The sequence below is a fragment of the Gymnodraco acuticeps genome, unplaced genomic scaffold (assembly GCF_902827175.1).
Source record: "Gymnodraco acuticeps unplaced genomic scaffold, fGymAcu1.1, whole genome shotgun sequence".
Lineage (NCBI taxonomy): Eukaryota > Metazoa > Chordata > Actinopteri > Perciformes > Bathydraconidae > Gymnodraco > Gymnodraco acuticeps.
The window spans coordinates 2,157,911-2,177,132 of NW_022992265.1; the positions used below are offsets into that span (position 1 = coordinate 2,157,911).

General features: G+C 38.7%; 1 protein-coding gene across 1 annotated transcript; it reads left to right on the forward strand.

The window, feature by feature from the left end:
- Positions 1–621: 621 nt before the first annotated feature.
- Positions 622–18,909, forward strand: wdr95 (WD40 repeat domain 95). The gene is made up of 31 exons (XM_034207094.1): positions 622–689; positions 1,254–1,337; positions 2,234–2,459; positions 3,633–3,686; positions 3,769–3,852; positions 4,011–4,076; positions 4,529–4,759; positions 5,115–5,200; positions 5,320–5,412; positions 5,493–5,538; positions 5,645–5,691; positions 6,343–6,460; positions 6,632–6,701; positions 7,150–7,390; positions 7,479–7,584; positions 9,967–10,118; positions 10,298–10,400; positions 10,557–10,663; positions 10,751–10,830; positions 10,930–10,984; positions 11,072–11,117; positions 11,494–11,553; positions 13,927–14,089; positions 14,235–14,330; positions 14,433–14,634; positions 15,026–15,029; positions 15,130–15,262; positions 15,366–15,405; positions 15,791–15,879; positions 17,800–17,981; positions 18,310–18,909. Exons 1-31 carry the CDS (start codon positions 622–624, stop codon positions 18,337–18,339), a joined length of 3,162 nt encoding a protein of 1,053 aa, XP_034062985.1. The 3' UTR covers positions 18,340–18,909.
- The last annotated feature ends 313 nt before the right edge of the window (positions 18,910–19,222 follow it).

Sequence of the window (19,222 nt, forward strand, 5' to 3'; positions counted from 1 at the left end):
TTGCTATGTCATTATTGTTGTGGAACCTGTGTGCTGTGATAATTAAACACTCCTGCCTAGTGAAAAAATACTTGGCTGCCTTCATGTTTCATTGCCCCCGTATTCTGCTATCTCGTACATTTTGCAGTCTGTTTGCAGCTTGATAACACATCTGATTAAAAACATGTTACATTGATTTAATGGCTCAATCTGCTTATAATATCACAAGCAGTACCACTTATTATCCTACTGTTTTGCTTTGTGATACACTGTTTTCCATTTCATTCTCAAAGAAATTCAATAATGTTTGTTTAATTTATTTATCCCCTTGGTAGTTCAACGAAAATTAACTAGTATTACTTTAATAGTATTTAAGTTAAATGTAAATAGTGCAATACATTGTTACATGGCTTTAACAAGGCCGTCAACAAGCGCAGCTTCTTGTCTTTAGTGTCTCAGTTGTCACCCTTGGTTTCTTAGCTACCATGGGGCCACCCGCTCAGCTCAGGTGTAATGTTAGAGTGAGTGTCAGGTAGACGAATGTGAGATCTTTTAAATTTAAATTCTGACTGAGGCAATGTGCTGCACTAAAGTCTGCGTTTTACATCACATCAACCCTTTAAAATACAACATCTAACAAGGATGCCACTGGGGAAGGAGGTCCGCTCCTCTTCAGCCTCAGGAAGATTAGAAACCCAACATGTGTCCAGGTAACCTGATATTATGTTTCTCTCCTTAATTTCACCACATGTGTGTATTTCTCTTGATTTATTTATAGTTAAAACCAATTTTGTATTAATTTTAACTGTTTCATTGTCTGGAGAACTTAGTAATAATAGGTTGAGCCTAGGGCTGTGCAATTAATCGTATTTTAATCGCGATTACGATTATGGTTTGCGACGATTATGAAAACAGCATAATTGACAAAATACGATTATTTAGCTGGGTGCGCTTCGTCCCTCCCTAAAAGCCCACTCGGCCACGTAGGAGTGACATGTGTTGTGAGTGTTCAGCGCGAGCGAAGATGTCAGAACAAGAGCAACAACTCGTTAAAAAGAAGGGTACAACTATTTCCACTATTTGGAAGTACTTTGGCTTTCAGGAGTCCGACGTGGAGCAAAACAAAGTACAGTGCAGGATTTGTTACTAGGTTGTGTTGGCACCACACGCTAACACAACCAATCTCTTTAATCATCTGAAATACAACCACAAAGTGCAATACGACCGGGCAATAATACAACAAAAAGCAGATGCCCGCTCGACTTCATACACCACATCATCACAGTCATCGATTCAGGACGCATTGTACAGAGCAACGGCCTACGCGACGAGCTCGCAGAGACACAGAGATATTACAGGTGCCATTACATTTCACATCGCTAAAGATATGTGCCCAGTTAGCACTGTTAGCAACCAGGGCTTTAAGCAACTTGTCAACACGTTGGACAAGCGTTACGCGATGCCATCTCGGTATTATTTCAGCAGGTATTATGTGACAAATGCCGTGGGGAAGTTGAGAGAGATGTGGCTTCAGCTGACTACTTTGCCACCACAACGGACCTATGGTCTAGCCCAGGGGTACCAGTCGATCGCGAGATGTGTCTAAAAATAGAACAACAATATTCTGTTTTATCGTTAATGTCCTGTAACATAATCTTCCTGTGCCAGAATAATGCACTTGAACGCATCAAAGCTTTGTGATTGGCCGGCGTCACCCCTGTGTCCGGGCGTGGCTGAGGGTCTTCAGTACAGGTGGCAATATCGTCACCTGCCTGCGCTCATCTCTGAAACCAGACCATGTAAACAGCCTGGTATTCATTGCAAAAAATCTTTAAGAGATGACATGAGCAGCCCTACCAGCATTTGTCATGGTGGCCAAAACATTTTTATTTGGTCTTAAATTGTAGTTCAACATTTATTTCCTGTTACTTTTGGACCATGACGGTTGGCCAGCCTTCAACGTTTAACTGAGTGGAATAATGAATATGTTTTACCAAAATGTTGGCTATATGTTAAGTAGTTTTCAGTAGGTTGTGACAGTGCACTGCAACATGTTTGATTTCATTTATTTTGGTCTAATTTATTTTTATTTATCATATTAATAATATATGTTTAGTATGGTTTTGAAAGTGTGCTCCAACAAGCTTCTCACATAATAATAATAATGTTTTCCAGAACAATATTTACTCTTTATAACAACCTGCTATAAGAACAGTGCTTGCATTTAATTAAAACAACATCTCAAATCCTCCAGCATCCTCTGTGAACTGTGGAGAACTGCAGACAGGACGACGGGGTCAGGTTGTTGCGTTGAGAAACTCACAGATGACTGCAGTGAGGACAAACAGCAGCCTGAATGGCTGGAGCGAGAGCTGCTGAGCCAGAACAGGCGAAGACACTCAATCACACAAGGAGATGAGGCTCAAATGAGAAAACAACACCCTATTATTGACTCAACTCGCAGATTGTGCAGCCTCAAGGTAAAGTTAACACAGTCTGAAAGTAAAATCTGAGAAATAAGTGTGAATATGTTTGACCTCTCAAACTGAAAGATTCTCCTACATTTTTATTATTTCAGCGCCATGATAGATTTGTATCATTTTACCATTGAGTTTGCTTTCTTTAAGTTGCAGCATTTAGCCTCAAGGTGTCACTAGAGTGTTATGATCACTAGTTTACACACTCTTTCTGATGTGGTTAAACTACACTACAGCTGAAGCATATCCCACTCACAAGGTGAGCTGCAGAAAGAATGAGGTAATTCCAAAAGTGCCATTTTAATTCAAGTTGATGATCAATTTACTCCCAACCTGACAGCGCATTGGGCAAGACGATCTGTCCCAGAGCCAGGGATGGCCATGTTTCAGTCTAAAGTGGAACAAACTTAGTTGCTGAGCCAACCACTTAAAAGAACCTCAGTAGATTCAAATTCAAGCTGACAAAAATGATGGACTGATGCAGGAGCCTGAACACCAGCAGAAGTTTCCGGTGCAGGTGTCAGTCACACTCTCCTGCTTTATGTAATAAGCAATGTGCCATGGCAGATTGGACGGAGCAGGCTCAGGAGTCCAAAGTTATGCAGTGTTCATAAATACATTTTGTAAAGCAGACAACTTTCAGCACTTCCATCACTGACTGATGGAACAATTATCTCTGAAATTCAGGAGATACCGTGGGGAAACCTTGACTCTAGTTACATCCTTAAGGAACTAGGCTGTTTATCCACGTTATTTATTAATGATGGATCAAATAGCGTCATGGATAAATGACCCGTTGCCAGGAAACCATAGCAAAATTAAGAGAGGCCATTAGACGCAGAGAACATGGCCAGCCATCCCGCCTTGTGAAAGCACACATCATGGCTGACAAATGGCCTTTACAGATAGTCATTAATACTCAGAGGTGCAGCCCTAACCATATGTGTTGATAATTACATGCTGTTAATATCTCCTTTCTAGCACGCATGCTTTATGAACTTCCTGGTGAGTGCATTTGAGTGGACTGAAAATAAATTAGAAGGAGCATTTGTTTGTCAATTAAACCTGATTTCTGGTATATCCTGTATTGTGCTATTTTCTTTGAATATTCACAATCACCCAGCATTATTATTGATTCATGTAATAACACATGTCACTGTTCTTTTCTCCAACAAGATTGATGAGACGATATCACTCGACAATCTCCAGAAATTGAAACTAGCGTTCGAGGTATTGTATGAACTGCATCTTTTCTCACTGACAGTCTAGATATGCATTTCTGCAATATGTGACATCATTTTTTCTTGAAAAGGAATTTGAAAGGGGTGGCTCGAGATCCATTGATGCAAAGTGTTTTGGACGTATAGTGAAGAAGTGTTTGGGTTTGCCTAAGACAGTAAGGACAGTGGCACATTCCTCCTAATATTTTAACTCTGTTTCAGATTCTCTCATCTCTGCGTTATCTGTTTCTCATTTCTTTGCAATTGAGGACAAGCCTCAGCTATTGCCTGATTGATTTGTGTCATTGTTTTCTATTCTTTTGTTATTTCACAGAGCAATGCGCAGATTCAACGGTTATTTAAGAAGATTGATTATTTGGGCCAAGGACAGATTTCATGGGTGAGATGAAATGTATATTTGTTTCTTATGGAGCATTCATCTATTTCATTCAGGAGGTTTGCCTTTTTTATGACACTTTGCACACTATGCCCCTATGAAATGTGACAGTTGTAATTCACTATGAATTAGTGGAGCAAGTAGAGCTGTTACTCACCTGAAGTTCCTGAACACAATGATTCAGGCTAAATCAGGAATTTCAATACACATGTTACTGGATGATAGAACATTTGTCACTATTTGTAGTGTCATTCATTTGGAAAGCATATTGTAACAAATTGTAACATGTAGAAAATAGCCGAAATCATCAACAGCCAATTTGTTTTTGCAACAAGTATTTCTGTATTTTTGTTTCCCCCCACCGCTGAAATCTAACCCTATAAAGCCATGATAAAAATGATATGACTGTCAAGGTGCAGGACTACCATAACCTGACACAAAGTGATGTGACGCAGGGTGAGTTCTGCACACACATGATGCATGAATACAAAGAGAAGCAGGAAACTGTGAGACGCAGCAAGCAGGTGGCTTTCACTCTGCCAGCCTCGATGAAGACATTGTGTCATGGCATCCCCATCGTCAACATCCACTCCAGCCATGATGGCACCATTGTAACAGTGAGAGAAGACGGTGTTGTTTGCTGCTGCAGCCCTGAACTGAAACCACTGAAGACCAAACATTTGTTTGTATGTATTCTTTGTACATTCACCAAAACACTTTAGGGATAAGTCTGTTTTTTTTAATTTCCAACAAGCACATTAAAGACCATACGTCTATCTTTAAATCATGTCTGCAAGCCTGAAGCCCATTGGTTCCTACTACTGAGGGCACAGATATTGGCCAATGACTGTCGTTTTTATATCCCAAAAAAATTGGTACAGTGTCTGAGTAATAGGAACACATCACCCATGGCAACAATATGGCTCATACTGTATATGTGTTCTATGTTGACAATGGAGGTCTATAACAAGAATGTTGTTGTTCTTAAATGACACAGCTGGTATTTCCTCACTTAATATTGGAAACATAATTATATTTCAGAATGAAGGACCAGCAAGCAGGAAGTCAAAGTGGGCAAGTGACTTTATTCTGATGACAGAGTTTAACAAGCTGATGATTGGAACAGGGTAATATTAAAAAAAGCTTTAATAACATAATTAAAGACCCAATTATTTATAAAGTAAACTGACTGCAGGGCACAAACTATCCTTGCTTTGCTTATTGTGTGTCTTTTTTTATCTTGCAGGGACAGAGAGATCCAGCTTTATGAGCTTTCCACTCTGGAGCCTTACTGCCAGATCAATGCTCTAGAAACGGTGCCTTTGACATTAGACTTTGGGTGAGCAACGAAACTGCATGTTAACATATCTTCCAAATGTCACAATAAGTCACAATAATGGCCTCCGTTTTTTCTCATAGCTGCACTGGCCCTGATAAATGTTATATTGTGTATGGAGACGCGGAGGTAGGTCCTTTGAATAATCCTGAAATAAATCTTAGACAAACTTATCATTAATTATACCCCACCTGATTTATACTGGCATAGGTTAAATATGGTGTTTGTGTTTCAGGGATGTGTTACTATCATTTTAATATCCTATGTTGGAGATACCCTCAGGTAATTTTCCTTTCTGTTAAAACCTCCAGTCTGTGATTTCCTTTTTGATTTTTAAACACTTATTTCCAGGTTTCCATTGTAATTTGGGATACACATTTTCAGAGAATCAAACTCTCTGGTTCTGATAACATAATTACATTTCCATATGTTCTTTATAATATACAAAACTCTTAATTAATTCATAAGAATATAATATATTGAGCTTTGCTATGCAGACATCTAGAGAAGGAAAAGGTTGTATGTGTTATCTTCAATCACAATCTTTTTAGGCTGCACAAAAAAACCTTTGGGAATCAGTTTTTCCAAAGAGTCAGTATTCTATTGACTGGTTGGTCATTGTGTTTCTCCTGTGACCATCCCCATCCCTTTCATTTCCATGAATAAAGCATATGTATGTGAGATTATGTCGAATTATGGGAAAGTCGATCAAAGTATGAATTTATCTTTTTGTTGTTGTTCTAGTCATAACAGAGAATTGAGTGTCTGGACAGATTGAAATACTGTAGCCGGGTAAAAGCCGTAGTTACACAGAAACTTAAGGTGGACAAATTATACCTATAACTATAGGTTGTACTGTTTGTAGGTACGACTGTGTCCCAATACATTTAAACAGTTTCATGCATGATGTATAACTTAATTTCTTATTGATAGGTTATGGAATAAATTACCGGAGATTGAAAATATGCCCAACATAGCGATTGACGATGCAGTGCTTTTTCCAAATGTGACATTTGTCAGATGGAAGGTTCATCAGGACTGGGTAACACAGGTGAGTTTTAACCTTTTCCATGTGCATGTTCACTTCCCTTATAAAGAAATACATCTAAATTCAGCCAAGTGACGACTGACATTATCTGCAGATGGTGTGAACAATTTACGTGCATTACGGACATATTATAATGAAATAGACTGAGCATCTAACTCCTCTCTCTAACTCTAGGCAAAATATTTTCATAGTTTTCAAGCTGTTGTCTCCTCATCAAAAGAAGAATCTACTTCGCTCGTTATAGGTAATTTCAGTTTGTTTTGGCTTTTAAAGAGAGAAATGTTGGCATAAGTTTAGCACCTTTATGGGTTTAATTATTGTGACTTAAAACACTTACACATCTATCATTATTACACATGCATATTCTCTGTGATTTAAGATCCAAATAAACAAATGAATGCTAAAAATGTTGCTAAGACTCTACAGTGAGCAGTCATTAAATGGTGTCGAACATTAGGCAGCCTGGTAGGAGAGCGCTGAGGGATGACGCATGATGGTGCATCTATCACAAATTCACCAATCAATGCAAGCGTGTGTGTGTGTGCGTGCGTGTGTGGTGTGTGATCGACCATGACCACTTGCATGCTTGGTAATTTATTCTGATAATGGCTCACCCTTGCTACAGAAGGCATGTTTGATCAATGCTGATACACGTGATCTCATAATAACATTTATATTTTTTTCTTCTTCAGGCTGTGTGCTGCCTCTAACAGACGCTGAGCAGCAGTTGGATGATATCAGAGAGGCCTGCTATGAAGGTAAAACCAAGAAGATCCAACTGAGCTGGATTCCACAGCTCCGTGCATCGTGTGACCAGACAGTTTTCAACATATCCAAAGGTGTCAAGACCTTTGACCTTTGTCAGAAGCACAGCCTGCTGGTCACTGGAGGCATGGACAGGCTGATACGCATGTGGAACCCACATTTTTCTGGGTGAGGAGCCAGAATTCAGTGGGCTTTATTCAAGACAATTAACAATAAATCCAAAAGCCTCACCTCTTGGTTTGGTTTTTCGTTTTAGGAAACCTAACGGTATTTTGAAAGGCCATTCAGCTCCAATCACTTACCTGCACATCATCCCAGAGAACGGTCAGATCTTCTCTGTCTCTATAGACTGCACTGTGAAGGTGATTTATGATTCATTTGTATGTTTCTGTGATTTTCCACATTCTAAATGATCAAACGGAGTACAGCATTCATTTGAGGGCGTGCAACAGAGATGTTCACAAGTCTTTTTTTGCAAGTCCAAGTCAAGTCTCAAGTCTTTGGTCACGAGTCCAAGTCAAGTCTCAAGTCTTTGTGGGGTGAGACTTGATCAAGTCTCAAGTCTTTGGTCACGAGTCCAAGTCAAGTCTCAAGTCTCTAAAAAATAAAAGTCTCATGTTTCTTCTGGTTGTAATAAGCCTTCTATTGTCTGCTGCTATCCAGTCTGTTAAGAATACTGCACAGCTATATCTAAGAAATTCAAAGCATTTACTGTATTATTATCACTCCTATATCTATTAGCATACAGTATCAGTACTGATTAGTTGTTTGTTATATGATCACTTTAAACAGGCTATTGCAATGCAATATGAGGAAAAACATCACACTTTAGCTAAATGCAAACAACTTATAAGCAAAACACTTCAGAATCAGAATCACAAATACTTTATTAATCCCCCGCAGGGAAACTGTGTTAAAAGTACTTAAAAGAAAACATTTGTTCTTTGCAACTAAAAAACTATTGCTGCAATATTATCTGAAATATACTGAACTGGTGATATTAAAACATGACCTGTTCCAAAAGAGATATCTACCATTAACACCATTTACCAGCCAAATGCTGGTAAATCATGCAAGTGGCTGGTACTGTATGTTGCACGCACCAGCCACAAATAACAATGGCAATCTATTGAGTGGCTGGTAACATATCAACATTCACTAGGCTAGCCATTTGGCCAGTGGACAAAAATGTTAAAATGTGACCTCTGCAACCGTATTGTTTAATTACACTGGGTCTCTAATTACATATTTTAAGTCTACTATAAATAAACATATTCCTCTATCCTCTCACTCAAACCCAGTGTAATGGTAACCCGATAAACCTGTAACATTAACGTTACGTGGTCAACAATAAACCTGTAACCTGCCTATAAACCGACAGATGTATTTATGTATGTAACTATGTATTTTTCTACGTTTAACGTTAGCCAGTAGATGGTGGCAGCGGAACGTAATGATTAACGTTACCGACCTTTTTTTATGTCATGTCAAGAGTTGGATGTCAACGCCACTCAACGCAAACAAGTGTGACAAGCAAACATTCACTCATCTTTTCAAATATTCAGTTACAAAGCTAGTAGCAAGCTAAGTTAACATTACATAGCTGATGCTGAGCTAAACATGTTTGCTAACCGTCCATATGCGTTAATGTGACTGACCTCTCCGGGTGAGTTTTCAAGTGCCTGATGAAATTTGACGTTGTTGCACCAGCATCCTTGATTTTAATATTGCAGACTTTGCAGTGTGCGCTCCTTTTGTTGGTGCCGCCGGCGTTTTTGTTCGAAGTTTTTATAGTTGAACCTAATTACAAGCGGTACAGCTGCAGGTGTGCCGCCGGTCGCCATGGTGTTACCATGATGTTAATGTTAAAGGTGGGGTAGGTACGTTTGAGAAACCGGCTCGAGATACACTTTTTGTTATATTCCATGGAATGCTCTTAACATCCCGATAGCCGGCCCGGCTAAAATAACTGGATGGCCTACCTGCCTGTCAGCCTCCCATCGGGGCACAAACTTATCTCGTGCCCTCATTGGTCATGTGCTCGTTCGTGTGTGTTGGAGGAGGGGCTCTGTGAGGAAGTGACAGAATTTCTCCGGTTGTGTATTTTCAGATTCTAGCGATCTCGAGCCGGTTTCTCAAATTTACCTACCCCACCTTTAATACGCCAAAAATAGAAAACACAATGATTGTTCACGAGTCCCAAAACACGAGTCCAAGTCGAGTCCGAAGTCTCTTTTGAGCAGGAGTCCAAGTCAAGTCTGAAGTCTCTGTGTGTGCGACTTAAGTGCGACTCGAGTCCGAGTCTCAGACTCGAGTCCCCATCTTTGGCGTGCAATAACCACTGTGGACAGTTGGAAACTTTGAAAATGTAAAACAAAAAATCTTTGACTTGAGTTTTTAAATGTTGTTCTGCTTTTAAATTAATTATACTACTCTACAATTCAGAAGACAATATTATAAATGTATATTAGCTATAGTTACTTACTACTTGTTAAAGTCTTGTTTTATTTTGTTTTACAAAACACGATGCCTTATTATAGACATGACTTCACAGCTGGATAAACAGAAGCTCCACCTAGACAAGCTACAGTGTTAATACTATATGATCAAATACATAGAGTATTCATATTCTATGGTGCACATTAGGACTTCTGTGCTTCTAGAAAATATTGAAGGTTTTAGTCTTTTTTTTAGCACATTCCGTGAATAATTTGGACACTACTGTTTACCTGTTGCTCTTTCAGATCTGGGATATTCAAGATCAGTGTTGCCTGTTTACAGCAGACTCACAAGCCAGCGGGATTCATGGTGACATATCTGCCTGCTCGTATTCTTCTGCTGTAAAATCCTTCTACTTTGCAGCAGACTGCATAGCGGTGCTCTCCCTGAAGATAAGGTTGGTTGTCAAGCCCCCGTGCTTTATTCATCATAGAATCCAATGTACAGTACTGTGAAGATACTTAAAAACAAAATTTCTCAAGGTTGTTGGTTTGTGAAATTCAAATAAGAAAAAATACAGAAAAGACTGTTGAAGAGTTGTTCTTTTATTATGTTGTTTTTCTTTTCCTCTTTAAGGCCGAGGCTCCACAGCCGTCTGACTGTTTCTCATGATGAGACTGTAATGTGCTGCGGATACAGTGAGGAGTTCCGTCAGGTTGTCAGCTGCAGTGAGGGATCCGTGAGTAAATGAATACCTTGAGTACACCATAAAGTCATTCAAGTGACCCAACTTCACATTTCCAGCGAAGAAATTATCCAATCTGTGTCAAAACAGAATTGATCTTACTTACTGTATATCAACAGTACAGTTCATTCAATATGTTACTTTTTCCAGGTGGTTAAAGTCTGGGATTTTGACACTGGGCGGCAGGTTTTTGAATTTGGTGGCACCCATGACCAGTCTGCCATCACATGCATGGCTTTTGACCCCAAAGGGAGGAGGTACAGTACAACAGTTTGTGATACATTTCACTTTAATAAAATATATTGAGCCACAACTTTATCTTAATAAGTTGTTTTTATTTGCAGACTCATCACAGGTGGAAGAGATGGTTGTGTAAAGATCTGGAACTTTAACAATGGTCAGTGCCTAAAGACACTTAGGAAAGGTATGTATTTGACCTTTCCATTACTTCTGCATAAAACAAAAGGTTTGTATACTATATTATACAGTATTTGTGAAAAATCCCTTTAAATCTTTCCCATAGATGGTGAATGTCACAAAGTGTGCGACTGCATCTTTTTGCAAGTTCACAGGACTTTGTGAGTAATGATGTGATATTTGGCAAGTGTTCTGTGCTCAGTATACATTCTAATCTATGTTGAACTTGTGCAATTTTATATTTGAAGCTATGTAATGTCTGTTGGCGGGGACCGGAAGATTGACATTTACCCAGTGAGTACAAAAGCCATGAGTTTTTTGTATCATTCGTCATTTGTGCTTCAGAAATCCCATTCCAATTATTCCTCCAGTTCCTCCATCCATCCATCGTATTGTATCCAATTTTCATTTGTTTACATTGTCATTAGCAGCTTATCTCTATCCTGAAACAGCAAAGAAAATACTGATAGTTCATGCGGCATATAGCCTGAATTTCATTATAAAACTAGAAAGAAGTTTGCAAAATGTTTTACTGCATGGCGGATGTCACTTCTTGTCAGTGTCTGCCTAATAAGAATTGTAATGTACTAATATGTTTAATAACAATTAAATGTTTTAATATCGAGATGTAAAATATTCTGTTTGCTTAGTGGACATTTGCTTTTTTCAGGACATACCTGAGGGCCTTCATCATGTCCAGAGGCCACAGCCTTCATGGCAAGATGATCTGGTGAGTAATGAATAGAGAATTGTCTTGACAATAACATTGAGAAAAGCGATTCAGTCAGACAAAAGTAATAGTTACAAGACAAGTTATTCAATGGGCTCCGACTGAGAGTTAGTATTCCCCCGTGACATTGATTCTAGGCAGACACTGGATGGATCATTATTCTTCTGTTTCTGAAAGAGCACAGATACAGTATCAGCATAAAAAAAACCCCGCCATAAACACAAATTGGATGTTTTCTGCAAAATGAATGTATGATCAAAAACACATTAAGCTAGAAAACAGTATGTGCTAGCTCTGAAGTCATTTCATTACAACCTCATTCATCATGTTGTTGCTACAGTGTGAGTATAATACTATTTTTCAGAACATCTGAATGTTTCCTGCATGTGGTGCCATGTTATACTTCTACTACATTGTATTTCAGAGACAAAGGTTGTGCCGATTCCATCATATTAATTTTAAAACAATGAGGATAAGAAATACATACAAATATATAAATCTGATACACCGTATACAAAGCCAATAATATAAACAAATAGTTAACTTAGTAGAACCTTACAATGCTGTTTACATATTATCATTGTGTATTTCACATTAGAGGTGTGAGTTCTGTCTTTGCACTGCCTCAGTCACTGGTGCACCTGAAGGGCTGTGTAGATAAAGCTTCACTGCCAGTTGTTTGTTCATATTACACACAGAGGACACTGGTGTCCTTAGAGCCTTTTTTGCTGACTGGCCATAAAACTCAGTAAGATATGGGTAACACAGCCTCCCTGATCTCTGCCCTGCTGTGCAACATTGATTGCAGAATTTTCTATTTTAAATCGAGCAGCAACCCTGCCTCACTTTTATCCTCCATCTTTCCTTGTTCCGTTTCTCTCACTATTGAGAATGTTATTAAAAACATGATGATAGCATTTTCCCTGCCAACTTCATTAACCTATATTGTATGTATGTAGGGCTAAACTAATTTATAGTGTAATATATAATATTGAGGGTTTTCTCACAAACACATCACCGCTGATGTCACATCACATAGCTTCTCACTACATTTTTAATGAAATGTAAGATTTATTTTTTTCTGCAACAAATGCACCGCCTACAGTGTCTAATAGGTCAACGTCAGTATATTTATTCCCCGTTATTGTGTGCACATAAATGATATTGAGATTAGAACAAAAGGTCAGGCACGTGCATGTTTTGTATTACAAAGCAATACATCTGTCCTAAGAAAAATCTCCTTGCAAAAGCTAAGGATTTGATCCTCTAAACGTGTCACAGTGTTGTAATCCTATTCGTGATTTTGTTTAAGAACTTTAAACCTTTCATAGTATCTTTTCATTTGATAGAAGTACATTTAGTGAAGTGAGAGTTTGAATCTCACAAACCTATAAAGTAAAATCAACAATTACATAAATAAATGCAGTCGTGTGCTCTGAAAGCTGTGTGTTCAGTCCATATAAAATATCAGAATAGATTGCAGTTCCTTTATCAGATTGTACCTGTATAAAGTGGACAGGTTATCTCAGAATGCAGGGCCCAGCTCTCTTTCCCATCTCTTTTATTATGGTTGGTGGTTGCACTCACCCTCATATAGGCCAACTAACAGAGGAGAAATAATGCAGTAGAGAGGACAGCAAGAAAAGTGACCCCTGTTAGAGCCATCTCTGATGATTGTTTTTCATCAAAGGCCTGCAGGAAAGAGACCAATGGGTTCTTCTATATACATTATATAATTTACTGTATATTGGTCCATTTCCGTTATCCACATGCTCGGGTTTACTGTGATTTATTCTCTGTTCCTCCAGATGGTCTGAGTTATGTTACAATTCATTAATATTTCAAAACATGGCCTGGTTCAGCTAATATTTCACTTGGCCTTTGAATATAATTTACAGTAAGTTAAGTAATCAGTGCCGGTCAGAAATGCCACCTGCTTTTCTTGATTTGTGTATAGTTTCTGGTTGGCAGCATCACACCAAGAGAACATATTTCTGTTGAGATCAGTGCAATAAAACAAGACGCACAATACGCATCAGTTTCAGTGTTCAAGTACAGTGGCTGAAGTAATATTTGACTTGTTTGCATTTCCTTTAATTTTTTTGTGAACAAACTGGGGAACTCACTCACTCATTCTATAAGGTGTGCAAACTCCTTGATCTTTTCTAAATTGATATGGTTAATATAGGAAAACAAGTAAGTTAAGGTTGTGGCTAGTTAGAGTTTAAAATGTTTTTGAAGTGATAATACATTATTCCACTCTGTTCTTAGGTAACAAAAAGGGCAGGAATGTTTCATAACAAACTGTGCTCAAACTTTTAAACGTTTTATCCTGGAGTAATTTAAAAATACTTGCACTTTGTCTTTTCTCAGAGAAGTGGCCATACGGAGGACATCCTTTGTGTGGCGCAGTGTCCCCCATCTCTCCTAGCCACCAGCAGCTATGATGGAGAGATTATAGTGTGGAATGTAATTTCTGGACGAATACGGTGTCGGTTAGTCAGCCCTCTTCTAGCTGAACACCAAAATGTTGAAGGTAACCTTGAAGCAAGGCAGATGATGAATATATTTAAAAAAAAAACTCATATGTGTATATAGGCAACGCAAGGCAAGTTTATTTATATAGCACCTTTCAACACAAGTAACATTGCAATAATGACATGTGTTTTTCTGTGATACAGGACTGGATACCAGTGTTCCAAGTATAATTTTCTTTAAGAACTCCAAGTTGCAGCACTTTTCCTCGGCTACAGCTCTGCTGTCGGCAGGAGCCATGGGTCAGTGTAATGAACAGCTCTAATTACAGTGCATGATGGCATTTTAAAACCTCTCACAACGTCTTCCATTACACTGTTAATTATGTATTTTCTCTTTTAAAGGTTGTATAAATATCTGGAACGTGCTCAGTGGAAGCAAATTAGCTGGGAGTTTCAAAGCTGTAAGAAATGCATCTCAACAATATTCTTGGATTCAGTTTTGGGTCCCAAGGCATAGGACTCTAGTTTTTGCTTTTCTTTCTCCTATATTTAAAATTGCTAATCAGGCATTAGGATCGTTTGTGGCAAACTGTTTCTTTGCTTAGTGCTATTTTTTTAGTTGTTTGGATCCTTCCTTGCAGCTACATAATGCAAAGCAGGGACCTTTAATATTGGTAGCCTGAATAGAAAATGTGCACATGAGTACAGAAATTGCGTTTTGAGGCTAAAAAAACTTTAAAAAGTCATACATTTTCACTAAAGAAAAAAGAAAAAAAACCCTAAAACAATATATTTTCTTTGCTATCGTAGCCCACTTGTTTTGTTACCTAGCAACAATGTCTCTCAACAGTTTCGAGCTATTATTTGAATCTACTTTTGTTTCTACAAAAGTAACCAGGCACCTGATATTATGTATCTGGAGAGGATATATTAGGCTATCTGGAGAGGATATAATGTATTAAGTCTCTTTTCAGGGAAGGTAACACTTGCTACAGTACAGTCAGTTAATGCAAAAATCATTAATATGAAAAGTTGGTGAGATGTGCGTGCCATGATTTTCAAGTAACACTTTTTGCTTTTTTTCATTTTCATTTTGTAGTCTAAATTCCAACAAAAGATTACAAAACTGGCTAAAACAGCCAAAGACACGTTGCTGTACGCTGCTGACCGGATTGGTTACATCTATGTTTACAACATGGAAAAGTTTACTGCTGGGCAAAAATCACCAAGAGGTAATCTGAATATTTCACCTTGATTAGACATACAGTGAAAAACTGTTACTGTCCATCAGAACGTGGAAAATGAATCCCTCTTTGTTTTTTCAACTTCATTTAGTTGAAGGCTTCTGGCGTGCCCACACCAGCCAAATTACTGGGTATGTAAAAAATCATGGTCAGTCATATTATCTAATCTTTATAATCTGGTGAACGCTATCAAACAGGAATTCTACTCTGGGTTGTGTCTCTAACTTTAAGTTTGTTGTATGCTTAAAAGTCCCCGAGGGTACATCCTTAGTGGAAGCAATCTTTTTTTTCTAGAATGACTTATTGGTAGCAGCAGCACAGCAAAACTTCCTTCTGCTGCAGTAGACAAATCAAAAGAAACTGTGTGTGGGAAGGTCTTAAACAGACAATCAGTATAGGTGAGGTGCTGTGCGGGGTGCATCTGCCATCAGACGTACCAACAGAGTGGATGATTTAGGGTGTTCTGCCAGAAATGCCGTCTCTCATTAAATCTCATGTCTCTGTATTCTGGTCCAGCCTGCAGATTGTTGACAATGATCAAGTGGTGCTTACCTCATCCACAGACTACACTGTGCGCATTTGGAGCGCACATGGAGAATACATAGGTGGGTGCCATTTTACATCTGTCAATCCCCTCTTTCTAGACATTATTAATGTCCATGCCAACAACATAAATCATGGTGTGGTGCTTTTGGAGGAAATGCTGTTATTTGTGGGCTTTTTCTTTCAGTGTGACAATATTCATGGCTGTATTAAACCACTATGGGGCCTGGGGTAAAAACAAGCAGTTTGGCCCTTTTATTCCGACTCCTCGTGTAGTGTGAATGTGCCCTGTCACCATCAAGTACAGTACACATATGGCGCGTTTCCACTGCAGCGGGTAGCTCGCTTTAAGCGTGCCGAGCCGTGCGGGGCCCGTTTTTGGTTTCATTTCCACTTGGACTAGTTTTGGCCCGGGGCTACTTTTTCACCTTTTTTCTGGCCCGACTAAATCGTGGTTCTAGGGCCAGGAACAACCAGACTGAGTCGGGCTGAGTATGCTAAACTAGAGAGAGAATCGCTGGCAAGGGGGCTACAACTACAACAAGATGAACATATTTGACCGTGATTTAATTGTAATACACGTTTCAAAATGATGCCGAAGTAACAACATACTGATACCGGTTAGTAAAAACCATGAATTAATGCTTTGACAAGTCTGCAGACAGACGGCAGGCGAAAAACCCTTTTAAAATGCGTGCTTTCTAAATGGAGCTTGGCTAAGCTAACGTTATATACGCTCCGACCGTCCACACTCACAACAACAGCCTATACAGACATAAATAAACCAGCGACTGTATTCGCCATGACACAGGCAGTCTGTGGTTTGTACTTGTTTAACTTCTGTCTAGTTTCTGAACAGATATGAAGAGCTGTGAGCTCTGAGTGCTAAGAGCTAACGGCTGTATTGTTTTTTGGGGCGCTCATTGAAGATGACGTCACGGCTCCGCCTACACTGCGTTACTATAGTAACTACCCCAGTTCCTAAACTGTAATGGAAGCGCAGCATAAAAGTGAGCCGGGCCTAATAAGGCCTAACCAAACCGAGCGAGGCCTGCAGTGGAAACGCGCCAATAGCAAACTACATGGCAGCTTAATTACATTTGCCTATAGAGACTGCATAAACAATCAGCACTTCTATGCTAAAATACTACCTGGCTGCAGGTTTACACTATGTGAATTACTTTTTTGGTAATAACACACATTTATTCAGGGTAATGCACCATGTAAGCACAATGTTAGCTATAATAACCTATACATACATATACATAATAATCAAATAAATAAGGTAATTTGGTTGAGTTATTCAGTCAGATAATGATGTGAGACCACATGTTCCTTAAGGCTATAACATTGCGACAAATAAATAGACGTTTAAAATTGTTTCTACTGACCAATTGGTGTAGGGAACCTCCAGATTTTAGAAGTCCAAGACTTTAAAGGAATAGTTCTAAAATAAGTGTTTACTGTCCAGTTGGGAAATAGTGTTTGTGCAAAGCTAACTGGCTGGTGAGTGTAGGTTCATATTTAATGCACAACAAAATATTGAGCTATTAATTTAAACCGCTGTCACATCGATGGTAGTTCCGCTTCATGTACATCCAGCAAAACCGACTTTTTCACCTATTGAAAATCTACATCCATAACTTCTACATAACTGTGAGCAATTGTATTTTTTTGTGTGTGACGTTGATAATCTAAGAGTGGACAGGAAAAATAAGTTTCAAATTTGTTAGGAACTGTCATTAGTAATATTTTCAATGTATATGTATATTTCAACCTGAAATAAGAATCAAATATAAAGATTACAATTCCATGTGGGTCAGTAGTGGGGGTCTGCACAGTAGGGACCTGCAGACACTTGATTTCAAATGGATTCAGACATTGTGACATTTTAAGAAGCCACATTTTCAACTGCAAATTCCTTCAGCACAAAGCTGCCCAATGTGGAAATAAAATAGAAATTGCAATATCTTTGTCCACAGGGACCTTTGGGCAGTCTGAGAGCTGGAATGTCCATATATCCTCCTCGTGGAAACATCCTGCTGTCCCCTATGAGGTCCTCATTGATCCTCTGAGCATGCCTCATCATGAAATTCTGAATGTTAAAACTCGTTCTGATTACATCGATACTGACAAGACTGGGGCTCATAAAGGTGAACTAAAGGTGAGCCGAATTCTTTCACTTAAGATTATCTGAGCGGTGTAGCTATGTGTCTCTCTGCCTCTCCCTTCTGCAAATGTTGAATCAAACTGAACTGTGCCTGCTCCTCTTGCGTCATGATTGCAGTCAGAGACACACAGTAAGGTGTAAGTAGATTTAAAGGCAGGTTGTACCCAGAGGAACACAAAACAGGGTGAGTAACCATTAAACCAGCAAAAACTGCTGTACCCATGCTATGCAAGGCTTACACTAGACTCAGCTTAAAACGTGACAATTGTATAGAGTTATATTATTAATTTATATTCAGAGTATGTCTTCTTTTGCATTTCAGGCTCTGTCATGGAACTCTCAGGCATGCTAACAAGCTATCGAACCACTGTGCTCTGAAAGGCTTCATGCTGTGGAGCCATCCAACACCAGCCCTCTTATAAGAAGGGCTGAGGAACTAGATCAATTTGAAAAATATGAAACTATATTGATCGCAAAAGTGTAAAATGGATCATTCAGTAATTGAACTCCTTCAAATAAAAAAGCTCTAAATTCCCACTGTGCATGACATGCTCACCGTTGAACAGCTGAGGAGACCGACAAAGAAAAGCTTGTGAACATAGTGGAGCCTTAGCAGGTGGACACAAACATGATTCAAAATAAATACTTATGTTGATTCTCTGTTGCGTTCACATAAATCTACAACTTTTTAATGTGAGAAAAAAAGTTTTTTCACAAGGATAATTTTACTGTTCTAATATCTGGAAAAAGGGAAGGGTAATATATCTCCACCCTTCCTAGTTTGCATAATACCTTTATTTATATTCAAAATATGATGTATTATCCTTGTTTTAAGTGCATTATCTTGGATTTACAAACGGCATCTATTGCACGTCTGTCCGTCCTGGGAGAGGGATCCCTCCTCTGTTGCTCTCCCTGAGGTTTCTCCCATTTTTCCCTTTAAACTGTGGGTTTTCTCCGGAAGTTTTTCCTTGTATGATGTGAGGGTCTAAGGACAGAGGGTGTCGTATTGTCATACTGATATTCTGTACACACTGTGAAGACCACTGAGACAAATGTAACATTTGTGATATTGGGCTATATAAATAAACATTGATTGATTGATTGTATATACAGGTGCTCTGGCATTCAGTGTATTATTAATAAAACCCTGCATTACAATTTTTGTAACACTCTTGTTTTAGCTGTTTTCTACTTCCTTTATTATATACAGGTAGTGTTCAGGTATATCTGTT